This window comes from Leucoraja erinacea, chromosome 3 (assembly GCF_028641065.1).
Source record: "Leucoraja erinacea ecotype New England chromosome 3, Leri_hhj_1, whole genome shotgun sequence".
Taxonomy (NCBI): Eukaryota; Metazoa; Chordata; class Chondrichthyes; order Rajiformes; family Rajidae; genus Leucoraja; species Leucoraja erinaceus.
In genome coordinates this window covers 4,788,356-4,808,744 of record NC_073379.1, presented here as the reverse complement: position 1 = coordinate 4,808,744, position 20,389 = coordinate 4,788,356, and the positions used below count along the sequence as shown (strand labels likewise).

The 20,389-nt window shown below is 40.4% G+C and overlaps 1 protein-coding gene across 1 annotated transcript in view; it reads right to left on the bottom strand.

The window, feature by feature from the left end:
- jmy (junction mediating and regulatory protein, p53 cofactor) overlaps positions 1-20,389 on the bottom strand; it is a 109,789-nt gene that overhangs the window by 69,904 nt on the left and 19,496 nt on the right. Inside the window, exon 2 of the mRNA XM_055631636.1 lies at positions 14,853-15,026. Within this exon, the coding sequence (XP_055487611.1) occupies positions 14,853-15,026 (174 nt within the window). The remainder of the gene's footprint in view (positions 1-14,852; positions 15,027-20,389) is intronic.

Below are 20,389 nucleotides of genomic sequence, written 5' to 3'. Positions count from 1 at the left end.
TCTCTCCCTCCCTTCTTAAAAAGTGGGGTTACGTTTGCTACCCGCCAATCCTCTGGAACTACTCCAGAATCCAAAGAGTTCTGAAAGAATATTACTAATGCATCCACTATTTCTGGAGCTACTTCCTTAAGTACTCTGGGATGCAGCCTATCTGGCCCTGGGGATTTAACTGCCTTTAATCCATTCAATTTACCCAACACCACTTCCCGACTAACCTGGATTTCACTCAATTCCTCCAACTCCTTTGACCCGCGGTCCCCTGCTATTTCCGGCAGATTATTTATGTCTTCCTTAGTGAAGACGGAACCAAAGTAGTTATTCAATTGGTCCGCCATATCCTTGTTCCCCTTGATCAACTCACCTGTTTCTGACTGCAAGGGACCTACATTTGTTTTAACTAATCTCTTTCTTTTCACATATCTATAAAAACTTTTGCAGACAGTTTTTATGTTCCCTGCCGGTTTTCTTTCATAATCTATTTTTCCTTTCCTAACTAAGCCCTTTGTCCTCCTCTGCTGGTCTCTGAATTTCTCCCAGTCCTCTGGTATGCTGCTTTTTCTGACTAATTTGTACGCATCATCCTTCGCTTTGATACTATCCCTGATTTCCCTTGTTATCCATGGATGCACTACCTTCCCCGATTTATTCTTTTGCCAAACTGGGATGAACAATTTTTGTAGTTCATCCATGCAGTCTTTAAATGTCTTCCATTGCATATCCACCGTCAACCCTTTTAGAATTAATTGCCAGTCAATCTTGGCCAATTTACGTCTCATACCCTCAAAGTTACCTTTCTTTAAGTTCAGAACCATTGTTTCTGAATTAACAATGTCACTCTCCATCCTAATGAGAAACTCAACCATATTATGGTCACTCTTGCCCAAGGGGGGCACGTACAACAAAACTGCTAACTAACCCTTCCTCATTACTCAATACCCAGTCTAAAATAGCCAGCTCTCTCGTTGGTTCCTCTACATGTTGATTTAGATAACTATCCCGCATACATTCCAAGAAATCCTCTTCCTCAGCACCCCTGCCAATTTGATTCACCCAATCTATATGTAGATTGAAGTCACCCATTATAACTGTTTCGCCTTTGTCGCACGCATTTCTAATTTCCTGATACCATCTCCAACTTCACTACTACTGTTAGGTGGCCTGTACACAACACCCACCAGCGTTTTCTGCCCCTTAGTGTTTCGCAGCTCTACCCATACCGATTCCACATCCTCCAAACTAATGTCCTTCCTTTCCATTGCGTTAATCTCCTCTCTAACCAGCCACGCTACCCCACCTCCTTTTTCTTTCTCTCTATCCCTCCTGAATATTGAATATCCCTGGATGTTAAGCTCCCATCCTTAGTCACCCTGGAGCCATGTCTCCGTGATCCCAACTATATCACAGATGGGAGAAATACTTGGGTGTATATATATCAAATACTTTTCCCATGTTTCTTTCGAATTTTTTATTGTTAGTTCTTTTTCCCAGTCTTCTCTAATTGCCTCTGTTGATAGTAATTCTATATTTAAAATACTATTATATAGGTATGATATTACTTTTTGTGAGTCTGCCTTAATATTCATTGCTTCTTCCAGTGGATCTAAAATTATACTTTGAAATCTTTGTATATATTTCTTCATAAAATCACATATCTGTAAATATTTAAAATATTGGTTGTTATTCAGTTTAAATTTAAATTTTAATTGTTGAAATGATAATAGATTTCCCATTTCATACATGTCGCCTTCCTTTTTAATTCCCAATCTTTCCCATTGTCTGTATGTTTTATCCATAAGAGATGGTTTGAATACCGGATTATTCATTACTGGTGTTAGCACTGATAGGTTTCTTAATTTTAGAGTTAATTTTATTTGTTTCCAGATTCGTATTGTATTATGTATAATTGGATTCTTCTTATATAATGATGGTTATGGTTCTGACGGTTGAAAGACAAATAGTGCTCAGCCAGCTGTAGTTGGGGCTTAGGTTGGGAGTGGTGTTGAGAAGGAAAGAAACAATTCTTGGCTGGGCGTTATACATATTTGATCGATTTTGTACTTGTTCAGATTTATATATGATATTGAATCAGTTTCATTTTTTTCTGCTTCTATTTGACCAAAATAGCTCCTGTTTCAGACCTTTGGTATTGCTGATATAAATCTACAAGCTGTATGTTCCGATTTTACTGTAGATTATTCGGTACGATAAACTTTATTCATCCCCGGAGGGAATCTGCCAACAGTCACAACACACAAGGTACATAAAAACTTAAAATTAAAAGTGAAAAAAACAAACAAGTAAAGGATAAGTGACTGTTGGCTGGCTGCCATGTACACAGCGCTTTAACTGGAACGAACAAACAAACAAACGCAGGCTTATCCCTTGGGCAGAGGATTCTAAACTAGTGCTCCCCTACACCGGGTCCCATCATCCCTCATGGCAGTCCCCCTACACTGTGTCCTCCATTGTTCTTTACGGCAGTCCCCCCACGCTGGGTCCCCATTGTCTTCCCTTCCCCCTTCACGCTCCATCGCCGCTAGATTTCCCGCTGCCGCCACCAACGCACACGCTGCCGCCGAGTCCCCACCACCACCGAGGACCTCGTTGCTGTCGAGGCTCAAGCTGGCGCCAAGGCTCCCGCCGCCACTGAGACTCCTTCAGCCCAGGCAGGCCTCACCGCCCAGCTTCTCCGCAGTTCCTTGGGAGGCCTGTGGGGTGAGTTAGGCCTACCGGGGCACGCTCCCATCGTTGGCACCGCATTGTTCGGCGGGTGGATCAGGCAACTCCACAGGACACTCCTTTAATTAGCTTCCTATTAATGGGTACTAGTGGAGATACTTGATTGTGTTATTTTTCTCGTCAGAGTAGATCACTTTAAGATTGTTGAGTATCAGTACAGAAATTATGGACGTTGTTTTTAATAAATAGTTGAGTTGTGATATTGTGAATGTAGCATTAAAATTGCTGTAAATAAACAATGTTGCACAAAATAAATTCAGAAAAAGTGGCAATTACCTTTCTCATCATAATGAGAAGAAATTATGTGATAATGTCAGTAGCTGCTGATGAGTCATAATTCAAAAAGTTAAATGCATATGCAGCCAATAAGATTACAATGTAATTAATCATTAACTTGTGCTTGTACCCCAGAATACCATCAAATGGCTGAAACAATTACATTTATTTTAGTTGGGAATGGGGGGGGGGGGGAGAGATTTGGAGAGGATGCGGTAAGATAGTAGATGGTGATTTAATTGAGTACATTTATCAACTGCAGAAAATGTTTCTAGATCCTGTATATGCATAATTATTATTGATTGCAGCCTTTTTGGTTTTATATCAGTTGCAGGCAGATTGAGGGGTGAAGAGGGCTTTTGGCACAATGGCCTTCAGTCAGGGAATTTAGTATAGACGCTGAGGCATTATGTTGCCTTACTGATGTCTTGTATAAATGTAACATAAACCTCAATGCCCTGACTGATGAAGAACAATGTACCAAAAGGATAGGTTGAGTGGTATATGGGCCAAATGCAGGCAGATGGTACTAGTGCAGATGGGACATGTTGGTCAGTTGTGGGCAAGTTGGGCCGAAGGGCCTCTTTCCATGCTGTGTGACTACGACTCTAAAAGCCTTCTTTACCACTATTTACCTGTGACGTTAGTTTCAGGTATTCTGCACCTATACTCATATATCCCTCTGCTCTACGACACTCCCCACGGTCCTACCATTCACCGTGAAGGTCCTGCCCATGTTTGACTTCCCAAAATGCAACACCTTGCATTTATCTGCGCTAAACTCCATTAGCCATTCTTCAAGTCCACTCGCCTAGCTGATCAAGATCCTGCTGTAAATTTTGATAACCCATCTTCACTATCTATGATACCATCCACTTTAGTGTCATCTGCCATCTTACTAATCATGCCACTTACATTCTCATCCAAATTGTTGACATAAATCACAAACAGCAATGGGCCCAAAACCAACCCCGGAGGCACACCACTAGTCACAGGCATCCAGTCCGAAAAGCAACCTCCCACCATCACCCTGTGCGTCCTTCCATGAAGCCCTTTTTCCATCCAGTCTGCTAGCTCATCCTGGATCCCATGCAATCTAACCTTCCAGGGCAGCCTACCAAGCAGAAACCTATCAAAGGTCCAATGTACTTGGACCTCTATTGCCTCCCTCTTTATCAGGTCTGAAAGATCAAAATCCTGAAACATTGAGCTGCCAGCCAGGTTCCTTTCAAATCTCTGTAATGGCCACAACATTGTAATTCCATGCACTGACCCAGGCTCTAAATTAATCTACTTTACCCATGATGCTCCTTGCACTGCAATAAACACATTGCAGCCCATCAGTTTCACCATGTTCATTAATCTCGCCCCCCCTCTTACAGTGCCCTCCATAAATAATGTTTGGGACAAAGACCCATCATTTATTTATTTGCCTCTGTACTCCACATTTTGAGATCTGTAATAGAAACAAGTCACATGTGGTTAAAGTGCACATTGTCAGATTTTAATAAAGGAAATTTTTATACATTTTGGTTTTGCCATGTGGAATTTACAGTTATGTTTATACATAGTCCCCCCCATTTCAGGGCACCATAATGTTTGGGACACATGGCTTCACAGGTGTTTGGAATTGCTCAGGGTGTTTAATTGCCTCCTTAATGCAGGTACAAGAGAGCTCTCAGCACCTAGTCTTTCCTCCAGTCTTTCCATCACCTTTGGAAACATTTATTGCTGTTTATCAACATGAGGACAAAAGTTGTGCCAATGAAAGTCAAAGAAGCTATTATGAGACTGAGAAACAAGAATTCAGCCAAACCTTAGGCTTACCAAAATCAACTGTTTGGAACATCATTAAGAAGAAAGAGAGCACTGGTGAGCTTACAAATCGCAAAGGGACTGGCAGGCCAAGGAAGACCTCCACAGCTGATGACAAGAATTCTCTCTATAATAAAGAAAAATCCACAAACATCTGTCCGACAGATCAGAAACACTATTCAGGAGTCAGGTGTTGATTTGTCAATGACCAGTGTCTGCGGAAGGCTTCATGAACAGAAATACAGAGGCTACACTGCACGCTGCAAACCATTGGTTAGCCGCAAAAATAGGATGGCAGGGTTACAGCTTGCCAAGAAGTATTTAAAAGAGCAACCTCAGTTCTGGAAAAAGATCTTGGGGACAGATGAGACGAAGATCAGAGTGATGGCAAGAGCAAAGTATGGAGGAGAGAAGGAACTCCCCAAGATCCAAAGCACACCACCTCATCTGTGAAATACTGTGCTGGGGTGTTATGGCCTGGGCATGTATGGCTGCTGAAGGTACTGGCTCACCTATCTTCATTGATGATCCAACAGCTGATGGTAGTAGCATAATAAATTCTGAAATGTATAAGACACATCCTATCTGCTCAAGTTCAAACAAATGCCTCAAAACTCATTGGCCGGCAGTTCATTCTACAGCAAGACAATGATCCCAAACATACTGATAAAGCAACAAAGGAGTTTTTCAATGCTAAAAAAAATGGTCATTTCTGGTGTGACCAAGTCAATCGCCCAATCTGAACCCAATTGAGCATGCCTTTTATATTCTCAAGAGAAAGGTGAAGGGTGCAAGCCCCCAAAACAAGCATAAGCTAAAGATGTCTGCAATACAGGCCTGGCAGAGCATTACCAGAGAAGTTACCCAGCAACTGGCGATGTCCATGCAGTCATTGTATGCAAAGGATATGCAACAAAATACTAAACTACTTTCAATCAAAATGTATAAAAATGGCCTTTAATAAAATCTGACAATGTGCACTTTAACCACATGTGATTTTTTTTTTCTATTAAAATCTCAAATTGTGGAGTACAGAGGCAAATAAATAAATGATGGGTCTTTGTCCCAAACATTATGGAGGACATTGTATTAGTCATAATCTCTACCCTCAGTCCTTCAATTGGCTGGCCTGCTGCTCTTGTTCCCACCCCTTGCCACTCTAGTTTAAAGCCTCCCATGGTGTGGAAAGATGGTGTGTAATCTGATTAGAACTATTTTGAACGGACAATAAATGTGCTACAATGTGCGAGCTTCTCTGTAATTATACTTACTGTTTCCACCCTCCTCATTTCTCGTCCATACCACACCTACTCATTTCTTATATATGCTTGGATTCTGCAAGAGTTCAGTATAACCATAAACATGGAATTAAATTATTGGTTATTGACACACGCTCAATGATACACGAGGATTAATTTTTATATTTTGCTTTATTTGAGATTTCGATAATGCTGCAAAATCAGTTGTGGCAAAGCTATGTTAAAATAATATCAGCTTGCTTTTTGAAAGCTTTTTCAGCTCAGAAATACAAATTTACAATGCACATCTTACGAAGATCTGCAATCACTAAATCTGCGTTATATATTCAACTGGATTTGTTGTAAAATTACATTTCTAGATAAAAAGGTATTGTCTGCTTCTTGATAACCAGAGTAACAATCAAAGAGAAATTACACAAGATGAGATGTCACTTTATTTTGCTTAAAGGCAAGCTAAATTAGGTAACATCATCTACAGAAGCTCAAATGAATTGAAATGGTTTCACAAGTAAGTGAACACCACACTCTACGTATGAGACCAGGAAATACTTGACTGGCCAATCACCAGGGGCAGTGGCATGGTCATTTAAATATTATAAAGAAACAGTTTACCATAATTTTAAATATGAGACAATTTTCGACCAAAGGAATCATGTTTCTTAAAAGAAATGTCAGAAAACCCAGCCATTCAAAGGAGGCAAGAGAAGATGAATCCAAAATGAGTTTCATTACAGTGCTCCTTATGAAGCAGGAAAAAACATGAGTGTTTTCTAGCCCTTGACCCCATAAACCAAAATCTAGGGTCCCCAATAGCTTAACACCTCCCCTTCACCACAGCTCTATCGTTAACTCCTACCCAACATTTTCCTGTAAGTTTTGGCCTTCGAACACAAGTTTCATGTCCAAAGGCCTCCAATTGTCAGGCTGTTTAAGAAATCGAACACATAACTGCAGTAGATCCAGTAGTACAGGTTTCTTGTCCTCATACTAGCTACACCACACCCAATGTCCTCCCACCCTTCCAACCTTCACCTGCAAATAAACCCCAGTTTATGTCCGCCTTAGAGCTCATTCTCCTGCCTGGTTTTATATTGTCAGTGAAACTCCACCCTTTCATTAATATAGTTTGTGAATAGCTGGGACCCCAACACTGATAACCAACTAATAACATTCTGAAGATCTAAAAGTTGAAGCATTTGACAAAAGAACAGACATTGATAGCATGGAGAAATGTTTCTTTTCAAACTTGAGGAAGTAGACAAAAATATAGAAAATACACTAGAATGTGGATTAAGTTGAATATGTTTCTATTCACTACAATAAGAGAGGATCTGACAGAATCTGAAAAACTCTGTTAGAACTGGACAGACTAGATGCAGGGAGGAGCTGGAGTACTTAGAAAGCTTTAGACAGAAGAATCAGTCTTGGATTCCAGTAAAAGAGATATGGAACTGAGATAAATTGTTTTCACTAATGGGTGCTGAACCTGTAGCGCTGATCGAGATGAGAGTAGTGCAGTCATGGAGTTCTAGCAGGTATTTACTCACACTCTTTGTTTGACCATTAAACAATGCGCGATCCATACAAATATTTTATTCCAGTCCCATGAGACCTTATCTTATGTAACAACTTCTCTGAATGCCTTTGAAATGTTCAATTATATTAGTTTCACCAACACCTCTACCATCCTAGACTACAGTCTCAAAAAAAAAGTATTTGTCAAACACAATCTCACATAAAAAAAACATTTTTTCTCTGCCTAGTATCTTGATTTGTTGTGGCCTGTTACCACATCCTTAATAAATATATTCTTGATCGTAATGTGGCATCTTATCAAAAGCCTTCTAGAAATCTTATTACCTTGTCAATAATTCTATTAAATATGTTAAACATAATTTTTCCTAACTAATCTGGACTGGTTTGCCCTAAATAATCTATTTCTCTTTGGAGTCATGCAGCATGGAAATACAGCGCCCTCCACAATGTTTGGGACAAAGACCCATCATATATTTATTTGCCTCTGTACTCCACAATTTGAGATTTGTAATAGAAAAAAGCGCATGTGGTTAAAGTGCACATTGTCAGATTGTAATAAATACCATTTTTATACATTCTGGTTTCACCTTGTGGAAATTACAGCAGGGTTTTATACATAGTCCCCCCATTTCAGGGCACCATAATGTTTGGGACCCAGCAATGTCAAGTAAATGAAGGTGGTCATGTTTAGTATTTTGTTGCATATCCTTGGATGCAATGACTGCTTGAAGTCTGAGATTCATAGACGTCACCAGTTGCTGGGTGTATTCTCTGGTGATGCTCTGCCAGGCTGGTATTGCAGCCATGCTTGTTTTGGGGGATAGTCGCCTTCAGTTTTCTCTTCAGCCTACAAAAAGCATGCTCAATTGGGTTCAGATCGGGTTATTGACTTGGCCACTCAAGAATTGACCATTTTTTAGCTTTGAAAAACTCCTTTGTTGCTTTAGCAGTATGTTTGGGATCATTGTCTTCATGTAGAATGAACCGCCGGCCAATGAGTTTTGAGACATTTGTTTGAACTTGAGCAGATAGGATGTGTCTATACACTTCAGAATTCATTATGCTACTACCATCAGCAGTTGTATCAATGAAGATAAGTGAGCCAGTACCATCAGCAGCCATACATGCCAACCATAACACCCCCACCACCGTATTTCACAGATAAGGTGGTGTGCTTTGGATCTTGGGCAGTTCCTTCTCTCCTCGTGTTCAAGAAGGAACTGCAGATGCTGGACAATTGAAGGTACATAAAATTGCTGGAGAAACTCAGGGGGGACGGCAGCATCTATGGAGCGAAGGAAATAGGCAACGTTTCGGGCCGAAACCCTTCTTCAGACCTCCTTCCCTCCTCCATACTTTGCTCCTGCTATCACTCTGATATAAGTTAGTCTACCTCTCATCTGTCTATAAGACCTTTTTCCAGAACTGCGGTTGCTCTTTTAAGTACTTCTTGGCAAACTGTAACCTATTTTTGTCGCTAACCAGTGGTTTGCATCTTGCAGTGTAGCCTCTGTATTTCTGTTCGTCAAGTCTTCTGCAGATAGTGGTCATCGACAAATCCACACCTGACTCCTGAATAGTGTTTCTGATCTGTCACACAGATGTTTGGGGATTTTTTTAAATTAGAGAGAGAACTCTTCTGTCATCAGCTGTGGAGTTCTTCCTTGGCCTGCCAGTCCCTTTACGATTAGTATGCTCACCAGTGCTCTCTTTCTTCTTAATGATGTTTGAAACAGTTGATTTTGGTAAGCCTAAGGTTTGGCTGATATCTCTTAACAGGTTTAATCTTGTTTCTCACTCATAATGGCTTATTTGACACTCATTGGCACAACTTTTGTCCTCATGTTGATAAACATCAATAAAAGTTTTCAAAGGCGATGCAAAGACGGGAGGAAATACTAGTTGCTGAGAGCTCTCTTGTACCTGTATTAAGGAGGCATTTATACACACCTGAGCAATGACAAACACCTGTGAAGCCATGTCCCAAACATTATGGTGCCCCGAAATGGGGGGGGGGGGGGGGGGGGGGGGGGGGGGGGGGACAATGTATAAACACAGCTATAATTTCTACATGGTGAAACCAAAATGTACAAAAATGGCCTTTTTTTACACATGTGATTTTTTATATTACAAATCTCAAATTGTGGAGTACAGAGGCAAATGCTGGGTCTTTGTCCCAAACATTATGGAGGGCACTGCAGACCGTTCGTTCGGTGTACGCCCACCAAGATGCCTCATCCATGCTAGTCCTGTTTACCCACATTTGGCCCATCTCCATCCATACCTTCCCTATTCATGTACCCGTTTTAAATGTTATTGTATCTACCTCCATAACTTCCTCTGGCTGTATGTTCCATATACCCACTATTCTCTGTGTCAAAATGTTTCAATTCTGGTTGCAATTAAATTGTTCCCCTCTCACCTTTATCTTATGCTCTCTAGTTCTTGATGCCCCTACTCTGGGCAAAGAAACTCTGTGATTTACCTAATCTATTCCTCTCATGATCTTGTACAACTCTACAAGATCATCCCTCATCCTCCTGCACTCCAAGGAATAAAGTCCTAGCCTTAGAGCTTTAGCTTAGGCCCTCGAGTCCTAGCAACATCCTCATAAATCTTCTCTGGACCTTTTCCTGCTTAATGGCGTCTTTCCTACTGCAGGATGACCAAAACACAATGCTCCAATTGTGGCCTCACCAATGTCTTGGACAAAAATAACATAATGTCCCAACTTTTATACTCAATTCCACGACAATGAAAATGACAAAACCTCCTTCACCACCCATACCATCAAATTTAGTTTCATTTGCAAACTTAATAAATGTGCCTTGTACATTCTTATCCAGATCATTGATTTAGGTTAAAACAAAAAAGGGGCCCAACAATGATCTCTGAGGTACACCACTAGTTATCAGCCTCTCATCCAAAAAACAACCTTCCACCACCACCCTCTGCTTCCTACCATTAATTAGATTCAGTATCCTGTTAGCGAGGTCTCCCTGGATCCCATGTGATCTAACCTTCCAGAGTAGCCTACCAAGCAGAACCTTATCAAAGGCAGACAAAAGTGCTGGAGAAACTCAGCGGGTGCAGCAGCATCTATGGAGCGAAGGAAATAGGCAACGTTGCCTATTTCCTTCGCTCCATAGATGCTGCTGTACCCGCTGAGATTCTCCAGCACTTTTGTCTACCTTCGATATTCCAGCTTCGGCAGTTCCTTCTTAAGCACCTTATCAAAGGCCTTGTGGAAGTTCAGAGGCCTTGCTCCAGATGTCTATTAAAACTGCCCCCAAAAAACTTTTCTTCTACTGAGGTTGAACTAACTGACCTGTAATTGCTGGGCATATCCTTACTCAAATTTTTGAACAAGAAAGAAACCTTGCAGCGCTCCAATTCTCTGGCACCACCGTTGTATGCAAAGAGCAGTGCAAAATTATGATCACTACCTCTGCAATTTGCAAACAAATTTTCATTTCATTCTCTTTATTTCAGTCTATTCAATATCCTGAAAATGAAAGCAGAAAATGATATCAATGTAGGATGAATTGGTGATTGCTGGTCAGCAGGGACTTAGTGAACTGAAGTGCTCATTCCCATGCTGTATGTCTTTGAGATGTTCAAAGGGGGAATTTAGGCTTTTCATTACTTAGAAAAAGAGTTTTGTGACATGAACTAATCAGAATAATACTGCAAACAAAATAGTTAGAGCCACTCTTTTCGTAACACTCTTCCTTAAAATAATTGCTTTGGAATAAACATTTATTATACAAACTCAAATGGAACCAATAAATATATTTTTTAATCAAATGTTGAATATTATCAGAGGATTAATGCAAAGTTTATAAAAATCACAAACTAACAATCAATAATTGCTGTAATAAAAGGGGCAACGGAGAAGAAATAACGAGTCAATTTGTATTGCTCTCTTGCAGGGAAACAGGAAAAACTGTCAAATGCAAATAAAATGTCAGTCCCTTCACAAATAGTAAAGATATGCAAAACAGACCAGACTGGAGTCCTTAGAATACTGAACACAATAAAAAAGCCAACTGCACCTTTCAAATGTTATTACGAATTATACAAAGGAGAGGTTAGGCCGATTTTCCTTGGTAGAAGGGGACTGAGGACAACCTGAATATATATATATATATACATCCTCCCTATAGGCCGACTCATCGTTGTTGCTGATGAGGCCAATCACCGTTGTATCATCTGCATACTTGATTACACTGCCCACTTGGTATTGGTGCAAAATATGGTTCACGTCATAATTGTACAAGATTTGTAATAATATATATATATAGGCATAGATAAAGTTGGGAGCCAGAATCTTTTCCTGTGTTAAGTTTATCAGAAACAAAACAGCATAGGATCTTTGCTCCAGTTCAGATTCAGATTCAACTTTAATTGTCATTGTCAGTGTACAGTACAGAGACAACGAAATACAGTTAGCATCTCCCTGAAGAGCGACATAGAATATGATTTCAATAAATAAATCTATTTACATGCATACAGTCATGGTGTTTTTCCTGTGGGAGGAGTGTGGGGGGGGGGGGGGGGGGGGGTGATTGACAGTCACCGAGGTACAGTGTTGAGTAGTGTGACAGCCGCAGGGAAGAAGCTGTTCCTGGACCTACTAGTCCAGCAACAGAGAGACCTGTAGTGCCCCCCGGATGGTAGGAGGGTAAACAGTCCATGGTTGGGGTGAGAGCAGTCCTTGGCGATGCTGAGCGCCCTTCGTAGACAACGCTTGCTTTGGAGACTCAATGGAGGGGAGCGAGGAACCGGTGATGCGTTGGGCAATTTTCACCACCCTCTGCAGTGCTTTCCGGTCGGAGACAGAGCAGTTGCCATACAATAATGTGATACAGTTGGTAAGGATGCTCTCGATGGTGCAGCGGTAGAAGTTCACCAGAATCTGAGGAGACAGATGAACCTTCTTCAGTGAGCCTTCTTGAACCAGAGTTGAGGTATTGTGGGTCCAAGAGAGGTCATCGGAGATGTTGACCCCCAGGAACCTGAAGCTGGAAACACATTCCACCTCTGTCCCGTTGATGTGGATGGGGGTGTGTGTGCCGCCCCTGGACTTCCTGAGGTCTACAATGAGCTCCTTGGTCTTCTTGGAGTTAAGGGCCAGGTTGTTGTCAGCGCACCATGCTGCTGAGTGCTGGACCTCCTCCCTATAGGCCGACTCATCGTTGCTGCTGATGAGGCCAATCACCGTTGTATCATCTGCATACTTGATTACACTGCCCACTTGGTATTGGTGCAAAATATGGTTCACGTCATAATTGTACAAGATTTGTAATTTTAATAAAATCACAAGTGGTTAAAGTGCACATTGTCATATTTGATTATAGGCCATTTTCATACATTTTGGTTTCGCCATGTAGATATTACAGCTGTGTCCACCCCCCTGTCTCTCTCCCCCCCCCCCCCCCCCCCCCCCCCCCCCCCCCCCCCCCCCCCCCCCCCATTTTTCAGGGCACCATAATGTTTTGGGACACATGGCTTCACAGGTGTTTGTAATTGCTCAGGTGTGTTTCATTGCATCCTTAATGCAGGTATAAGAGAGCTTTCAGCACCTAGTCTTTCCTCCAGTCTTTCCATCACCTTTGGAAACTTTTATTGCTGTTTATCCACATGAGGACCAAAGTTGTGCCAATGAAAGTCAAAGAAGTCATTATGAAACTGAGAAACAAGAATAAAACTGTTAGAGACATCAGCCACACCTTAGGCTTACCAAAATCATCTATTTGGAACGTCATTAAGAAGAAAGAGAGCACGGGTGAGCTTACTAATCGCAAAGGACTGGCAGACCAAGGAAGACCTCCACAGCTGATGACAGAAGAATTCCCTCTATAACAAAGAAAAATCCCCAAACACCTGTCCGACAAATCAGATACCCTTTTCAGGAGTCAGGTGTGGATTTGTCAATGACCACTGCCTGCAGAAGATTTCATGAACAGAAATACAGAGGCTACACATCGAGATGCAAGCCAATGGCTTGCTTCAAAAATAGGATGGCCAGGTTACAGTTTGCCAAGAAGTAGTTAAAAGAGCAACCAGAGTTCTGGAAAAAGGTCTTGTGGACAGATGAGACAAAGATTAACATATCAGAGTGATGGCAAGAGCAAAGGAGAGAAGAAACTGTCCAAGATCCAAAACATACCACCTCATCTGTGAAACACGGTGATGGGGGTGTTATGGCATGGGCATGTATGGCTGCTGAAGGTACTGGCTCGCTTATCTTCATTCATGATACAACTGCTGATGGTAGTAGCATAATGAATTCTGAAGTGTATAGACACATCGTATCTGCTCAAGTTCAAACAAATGCCTCAAAACTCATTGCCTGGCAGTTCATTCTACAGCAAGTCATTGATCCCAAACATATTGCAAAAGCAACAAAGCTTTTTTCAAAGCTTAAAAAATGGTCAACTCTTGAGTGGCCAAGTCAATAACCCGATCTGAACCCAATTGAGCATGCCTTATATTCTGAAGAGAAAACTGAAGGGAAATAGCCCCCAAAACAAGCATAAGCTAAAGATGGCTGCAATACAGGCCTGGCAGAGCATCACCAGAGAAGACACCCAGCAACTGGTGATGTCCATGAATCGCAGACTTCAATCAGTCATTGCATGCAAAGGATATGCAACAAAATACTAAACATGACTACTTTCATTTACATAACATTGCTGTGTCCCAAACAGTATGGTGGCTTGAAATGGGGGGACTATGCTTAAACACTGCTCTAATTTCTACATGGTGAAACTAAAATGTATAAAAATGGCCTTTATTAAAACCTGACAATATGCACTTTAACCACATGTGATTTATTCTATTACAAATTTCAAATTGTGGAGTACAGAGGCAAATAAATAAATGATGGGTCTTTGTCCCAAACATTATGGAGGGCACTGTGTATGGTGCCAGTTCTAAGTTTGCTCATTCCGTACATTTGTCTGGTTTTAGGCCCACAATAGTAGTCAAATATTCTCTTTCATTTTCATGGTTTTACATTGTTTATGTCTTTCACTCTTCATTTAAAACATCATGTCCGATAACTGAATATTGTGGGTTTCACAACAAACATCTATTATTCTCAGATTACTCTCCTATGCATCATTGTCCTTCTGACTCTCCTCTCCTCCAAATTGCATTGAACTTGGAGAGTGGTACCATCCTTCTGCCCAGACAAGATTGAGTTAAGCTGTTGTCTCTTACCTTTATCTGCTGACGTCTCAGCATGGCCAGCTCTCTCATATCTCTGAACGGCTGCAGTAGATATTGATAGAGTTCTGTGATTGCTTCAGACAAAGCAGCACAAGCATCATCTTCTTCTTGGTACAGTTCTAACAGTTCCACCATAGCATCTGTAATCTTGTGTTTCTCCAGCAGCTACATGCAAATCAAAATTTGTTTTACAATTTGAATTTTGCAGTCAAATTCAATTCTCAAATATACTTTGTTTATTGTCCGACTCTGAAAACTCTAGGGTTAATATAAAATATTCAAAAATATATCTCAATCTAAAAAATGGTAGCTATTATGCCCACAACATAATGTTCCATTACAAACTTTTATTTTGTATGCCAATGTCAATCGCATTATTTGCTTGGCATGTTGTAGATTTATCAGGGCGTCAGCTTAACCAGACTGTATGTTAAGGTGAAACAACACATCGTTGATTCAGGATTTAGTACCAGATTTAGCATAAGTGAATACATCATGTAAGACACAAAGGAAAAGGATAACAAATAAGAAGACATTTATTAAATTTACAGCGGAACTGAATAATATTGTCATGAAATAAAGCAGGGCCATGTTTAAAAATTGTGACTAAAATATTATCAAATTTAAGATTCGACTTGAATATTTGAAAAAAACAAATAAATAAACAGGGTGAGTAATTTCAACTAGAATCATGTCTCAAGTGGAGGATAATCAATAATGCAGAGAGTGGAATCAAGTGTCCTTTGAAACTTATATTTGCATGCTCAAAATATTTCAAACCAGCTATTATGAGTTACTTCAATGACGTGGATCAAAGATAAGCAGCTATAATTCCCAGAGACTATATCAAACCAGTTTGCTAAACTGGCTTTTATTAAGGACAAATCCTTTGTTAACTTTAATTTCAGAAGGCATTGCCTTTAGCATACTTCTACCTCTAATTAAGTGAATAACTTAAATGATCCTTACATTATTTCATAATCTCTCTATAAACCACCGTATGAACACCTCGCTCAGTTTCTCACTCCAGATAATCCAAGCATATAGTTAATAAGAGCAACTCCTACATAGGTTCATTTGGAATATCAATCAACATATGGCTCCCGTTCAATAATTATCATGTAACTCTACTCCATCTCTCTATTCACATAGCCCAATGCTCCCACATCTGCCTGAGACAAAATTACTGTCTTTGCTAGTCTATTCTGTGCTACTTTTGCAGACGCCTTTTGATAGTTGTATCTGTGCAGAATACAGCACAATTAGAAGTGCAATACCATTGTTCATATAGTTATTGTAATATAGGTCTTAAATTACAGCACACGCATGACATGTACTGCCATGGAGCAGTGCAATGGAAACAAATTATGCCAGTAGGAGTAAACTAAAACGACACCAAGAAGTGCTTTGTCCCCACCCAATGTAAGCCACAAATGCTAGTTGTGACTGGATACCATACTGAAACAAACATACAAAATAAAATAATAAGTAAAGACCCTGTCCCACTTTCCCGAGTTACTCACAAATTCTCCCGAGTTTTCCCCTTGATTCAAACTTGGAGATGCCAGGCGTAGGTACTCGGGGCTATTTTTTTTACTCGTGGACATTTTTCAACATGCTAAAAAAACGTCCCGACTTACCTGATGCCCCGAGTACCTACGGCTGGCATTACGAGCCGCTACGAAATATCTACGGACTCCTATGGCCTCGCTACGGACATTCTCCGAGTTTGAATCAAGGGGAAAGCTTGGGAGAATTCGTGAGTAACACGGGAAAGTGGTACAGGGCCTTAAGGCATTGAATTAAATAGCATTCATATGCTGAGAATGAAGGAAGATGTGAACTGAAAAAGGAGATCGAGTTAAAATTCAGGTCAAATAAAGTGATTTTCCTAAAAAAAAAATTTCATAAATCTTCTTCATTGGTTAAAAAGTGATTATGGCCCATTCTTGTAACTCCAGATATACCAGTAGATATTTCTCAATACCACTGCAGTGAATTCTGTCAATGGTGAACAGAATGAATTTGTTTCCTGCGCACTGCTCTTCTTGGAGCACTGCAGGAGAACAAGGACCCTTATCCCCAACTCAATCCATTTTCACATTTCCTCCTCAACTCTTCCCTACCCCAAAAATATCCCACATCAATAAACCGATGCTCCCACCTGAAATATTCACAAGTCCAACTTTCACCACCACAAATAAACAGCCAGTCTGATCCCTCCTCCCTCAGGCAAGCAGTGCAATGCCCCTCCCTTCAAACATACCAGCAGTCAATGCCATGGCCTCTCAGAACATTCAAAACTATCTGCTAAGCCATGCCCCTCAGACAAATGGTCAATCTGATTTGCTCCCATCACTTTCCAAATTAACTTACAGTCCAATATCATCATCTTTCAAACCAAGTGCCAATCTGATTGCCACCTCCCAAGGCATCAGTCTGAAAGGTCCCGACCCGAAACATCACCCATTCCTTCTCTCCAGAGATGCTGCCTGAGTTACTCCAGCATTTTGTATCCACCTTCGATTTAAACCAGCATCTACAGTTCTTTCCTACACAAGGTAATCCACTTATTAGAAACAAGTAACTGTACATGCTGGATTACAAAAAAAAGTGCCACAAAACTGCTGGGGCAACTCAGCGATCAGGCAGAATCTCTGGAGAACGTGGATAGGTAATGTTTTGGGTCCCGATCCAAAACATCATCCATCCATGTTCTTCAGACAGCTGCTTGACCTGCTGAGTTACTCCAGCACTTTGTGTTTCCTTTTTAATCCAATTACCACCTCACTTCTGTTTGTCCCTCATCCAGAACCCTGTCACAATGGTACATTTTGATGCTGAAAACATTTAACCTCAGAGTCCAAGAACTCATGGACAGAATATTTAGCAGAAACCAAAGAACAATTTGTGCAGATGCTTTGTTTTTTTCTTTTAACTAAAAGCCAAAACATGATGCTCCTTGTACATGAGATAAGCCACTGTTTTGTGCAATGTTTCTAGTTTATATGTAGCTTAATTTGCAAAACATACCCCTTGTGGTTCCTTTATGGCCTATGCACATTGCTGCAATCAAAGCTCACTGATTGGCCTTGAAATGGACAGGGCAACTGCAGAAGGGCAGTTAATCACTACAGAGGGTCTGGAAATATACCTAGGCCAGATTGAGTGAGGATAGACACAAAATGGTGCAGCACTTCAGCGGGACAGCATCTCTGAAGAGAAGGAATGGGTGAAGTTTCGGGTTGTGACCCTTCTTCAGACTAGTCAGGGGAAAGCGAAACAAGAGGTATAGACAGAGATATAGAACAAAAGAATGAAAAGTAAGCAAAAGTAACGATAATAAACGGGCCATTGTTAGCTGTTTGCTAGGTGAGATTGGGAACCTGGTGTGACTTGGGTGGGGGAAGAATGGAGAGAGAGGGAGTGCAGGGATTACTTGAAGTTAGAGAAATCAATATTCATATCCCTGAGTTGTAAGCTGCCCAATGGAAATATAAGATACTTCAATTTTCTCCAATTTGCATTTGGCATCACTCTGACAATGGAGGAGGCCTAGGACAGAAAGGTCAGTGTGAGAAGAGGAATTAAAGTGTTTAGCAACCAGGAGATTAGGTAGGTCCAGGCAGACTGAGAAAATGTGATCAGCGAAATGATCGCCCAGTCTACGTCTGGTAAATTAACCAATTAATCTTGTTGGGCCAATGTAAATTGAATGTTGGCTCAGAAGGATTTTCAGATGTTTGTCAAAGAGTGCTAAGGGGTTATTTCGGATCAGTCAAGTGAGAGCTTAGCAGGTCTTCATAAATGCATTGAAATTTATGACACAGCAATAGGGTATTCAGCCTATTGTGCCCATGCTTGCTAAAAATGCACAAAGCTGAGCCCATTCCCCAGCTCTTGATCCGCACCATGGTAATGTACAACTCCAAACGCTTATACCAGTTCTTTTCCAACATGGCTTAGACTGCGGTCTCCTGACACCACTGTTTGATGAATGAAATAATTTCTCAATTTTCTAGTAATCCTTCCACCAAATAACTTTAATCCCCTAAAATTAATGAACCCTATACTAAAGGGGGGGAAAAAAACATCCTTTCTGTTAACCTTGCCTATCTTTCGTTATTTTATATTATTAAATCTCCCCTCAATCTCCCTTGATCCAAAGTCATAGAAAACCGCAGCTGAATTGGTTTCTCTTCATGGCTATAATTCTCCAGTTATGGGAACATCCCAATAAATCTCCTGTATTCTCCTTCTAGTACTGTCATGTCTAGTAGTGAAGTATAATGACCTAAACGGTAAGCTGAGGCCTGACTAGTGTATTATCCAAAGGTCTAAGGTTATCATTGGTTTATGACTGCTGCCTTTGTAAGAATTAGTTTTCAGATTAAAGCCATCTTGTCTTTTTCCAAATGGGCCAGATGTTTGTACTTAGCATGTGTTGTTGATAACTTGTCTGTCTCCAAGCTATTTAAATTGCCATACATCATTCTTTGCTTGTAGGTCAGTGACTTTGTTTGTTAGTAACGTGGGAGAATAAAATAAGTTTAGTGTAAATGGCTGCTTTTAGGTCAACGCAGACTCAGTTGTTCAAAGGGTCTGTTTCCAGGCTGATGAACTAAAATGACATGCTGATGACTCAATAAATTGAAACATTCACTGCAATATTGTTGCTGCTACACTCATCTAAGGCCTCTCTTAGAATTCACTGGGACTTTGAAGAAATATACTTTACTATTTAATATTGTAATAATTAACTGTGAGTTCTATTTAACAGGTGATAATTGCAAGTGAATAATTAATCAATAGGTGCATTGAATGGGGAATAACTTGAAAACATCAATATGGTACAATGAGACAAGAGTAGTACATTTCTTGGGACAACAAGGTGATCCATGCATTAAAAAAGCAGTCTAAGACTATTTGATAAGTTTGGACTTAAGAATAATAATACTGAGACTAGGAAGGCCAGGTTGGCAATTTGAAGGCAGTATAAAAAAATGAGATAACACGATAAAAGGTAACAAAGTTGATATTGATAAAAGATTAAAACGATTGAAATCCGAAAAGACCAGAATAAGATTAAGATGGCATGTTTTTGTTTCATCATATTAGAGAGCAAAAGGAAGAAGTCAGAAGATTCACTTTGGATAAAGCATTCAGTGTTTGAATGCATAAAGTTAAAAGTAGGAAAGATTTGATTACTATGTGAAAGAAAGAACTGCAGATGCTGCATTAAACCTTAGGTTTGACTACTATTGCATTAAGCGTGTGGAAACCCTGGTTGCTCTGCAAAAAATAAATAAGCACTGTGATAGGGGATTACATTATCTAGTGCACCACTGATACAAATCAAATGATACCTTTAATGCCAAACATCTAAAATTATCTACAGCAATGGAAGAGCTATGAGCTTTCCTTCAAGGTTAGAGATTCTACAACCAAGCATACTATTAAAGGGGAACAAAGTGAACCCACCAGAATTTCTGTCATCCATCATGAAGATTAGAGAAGTGGCACTTGAA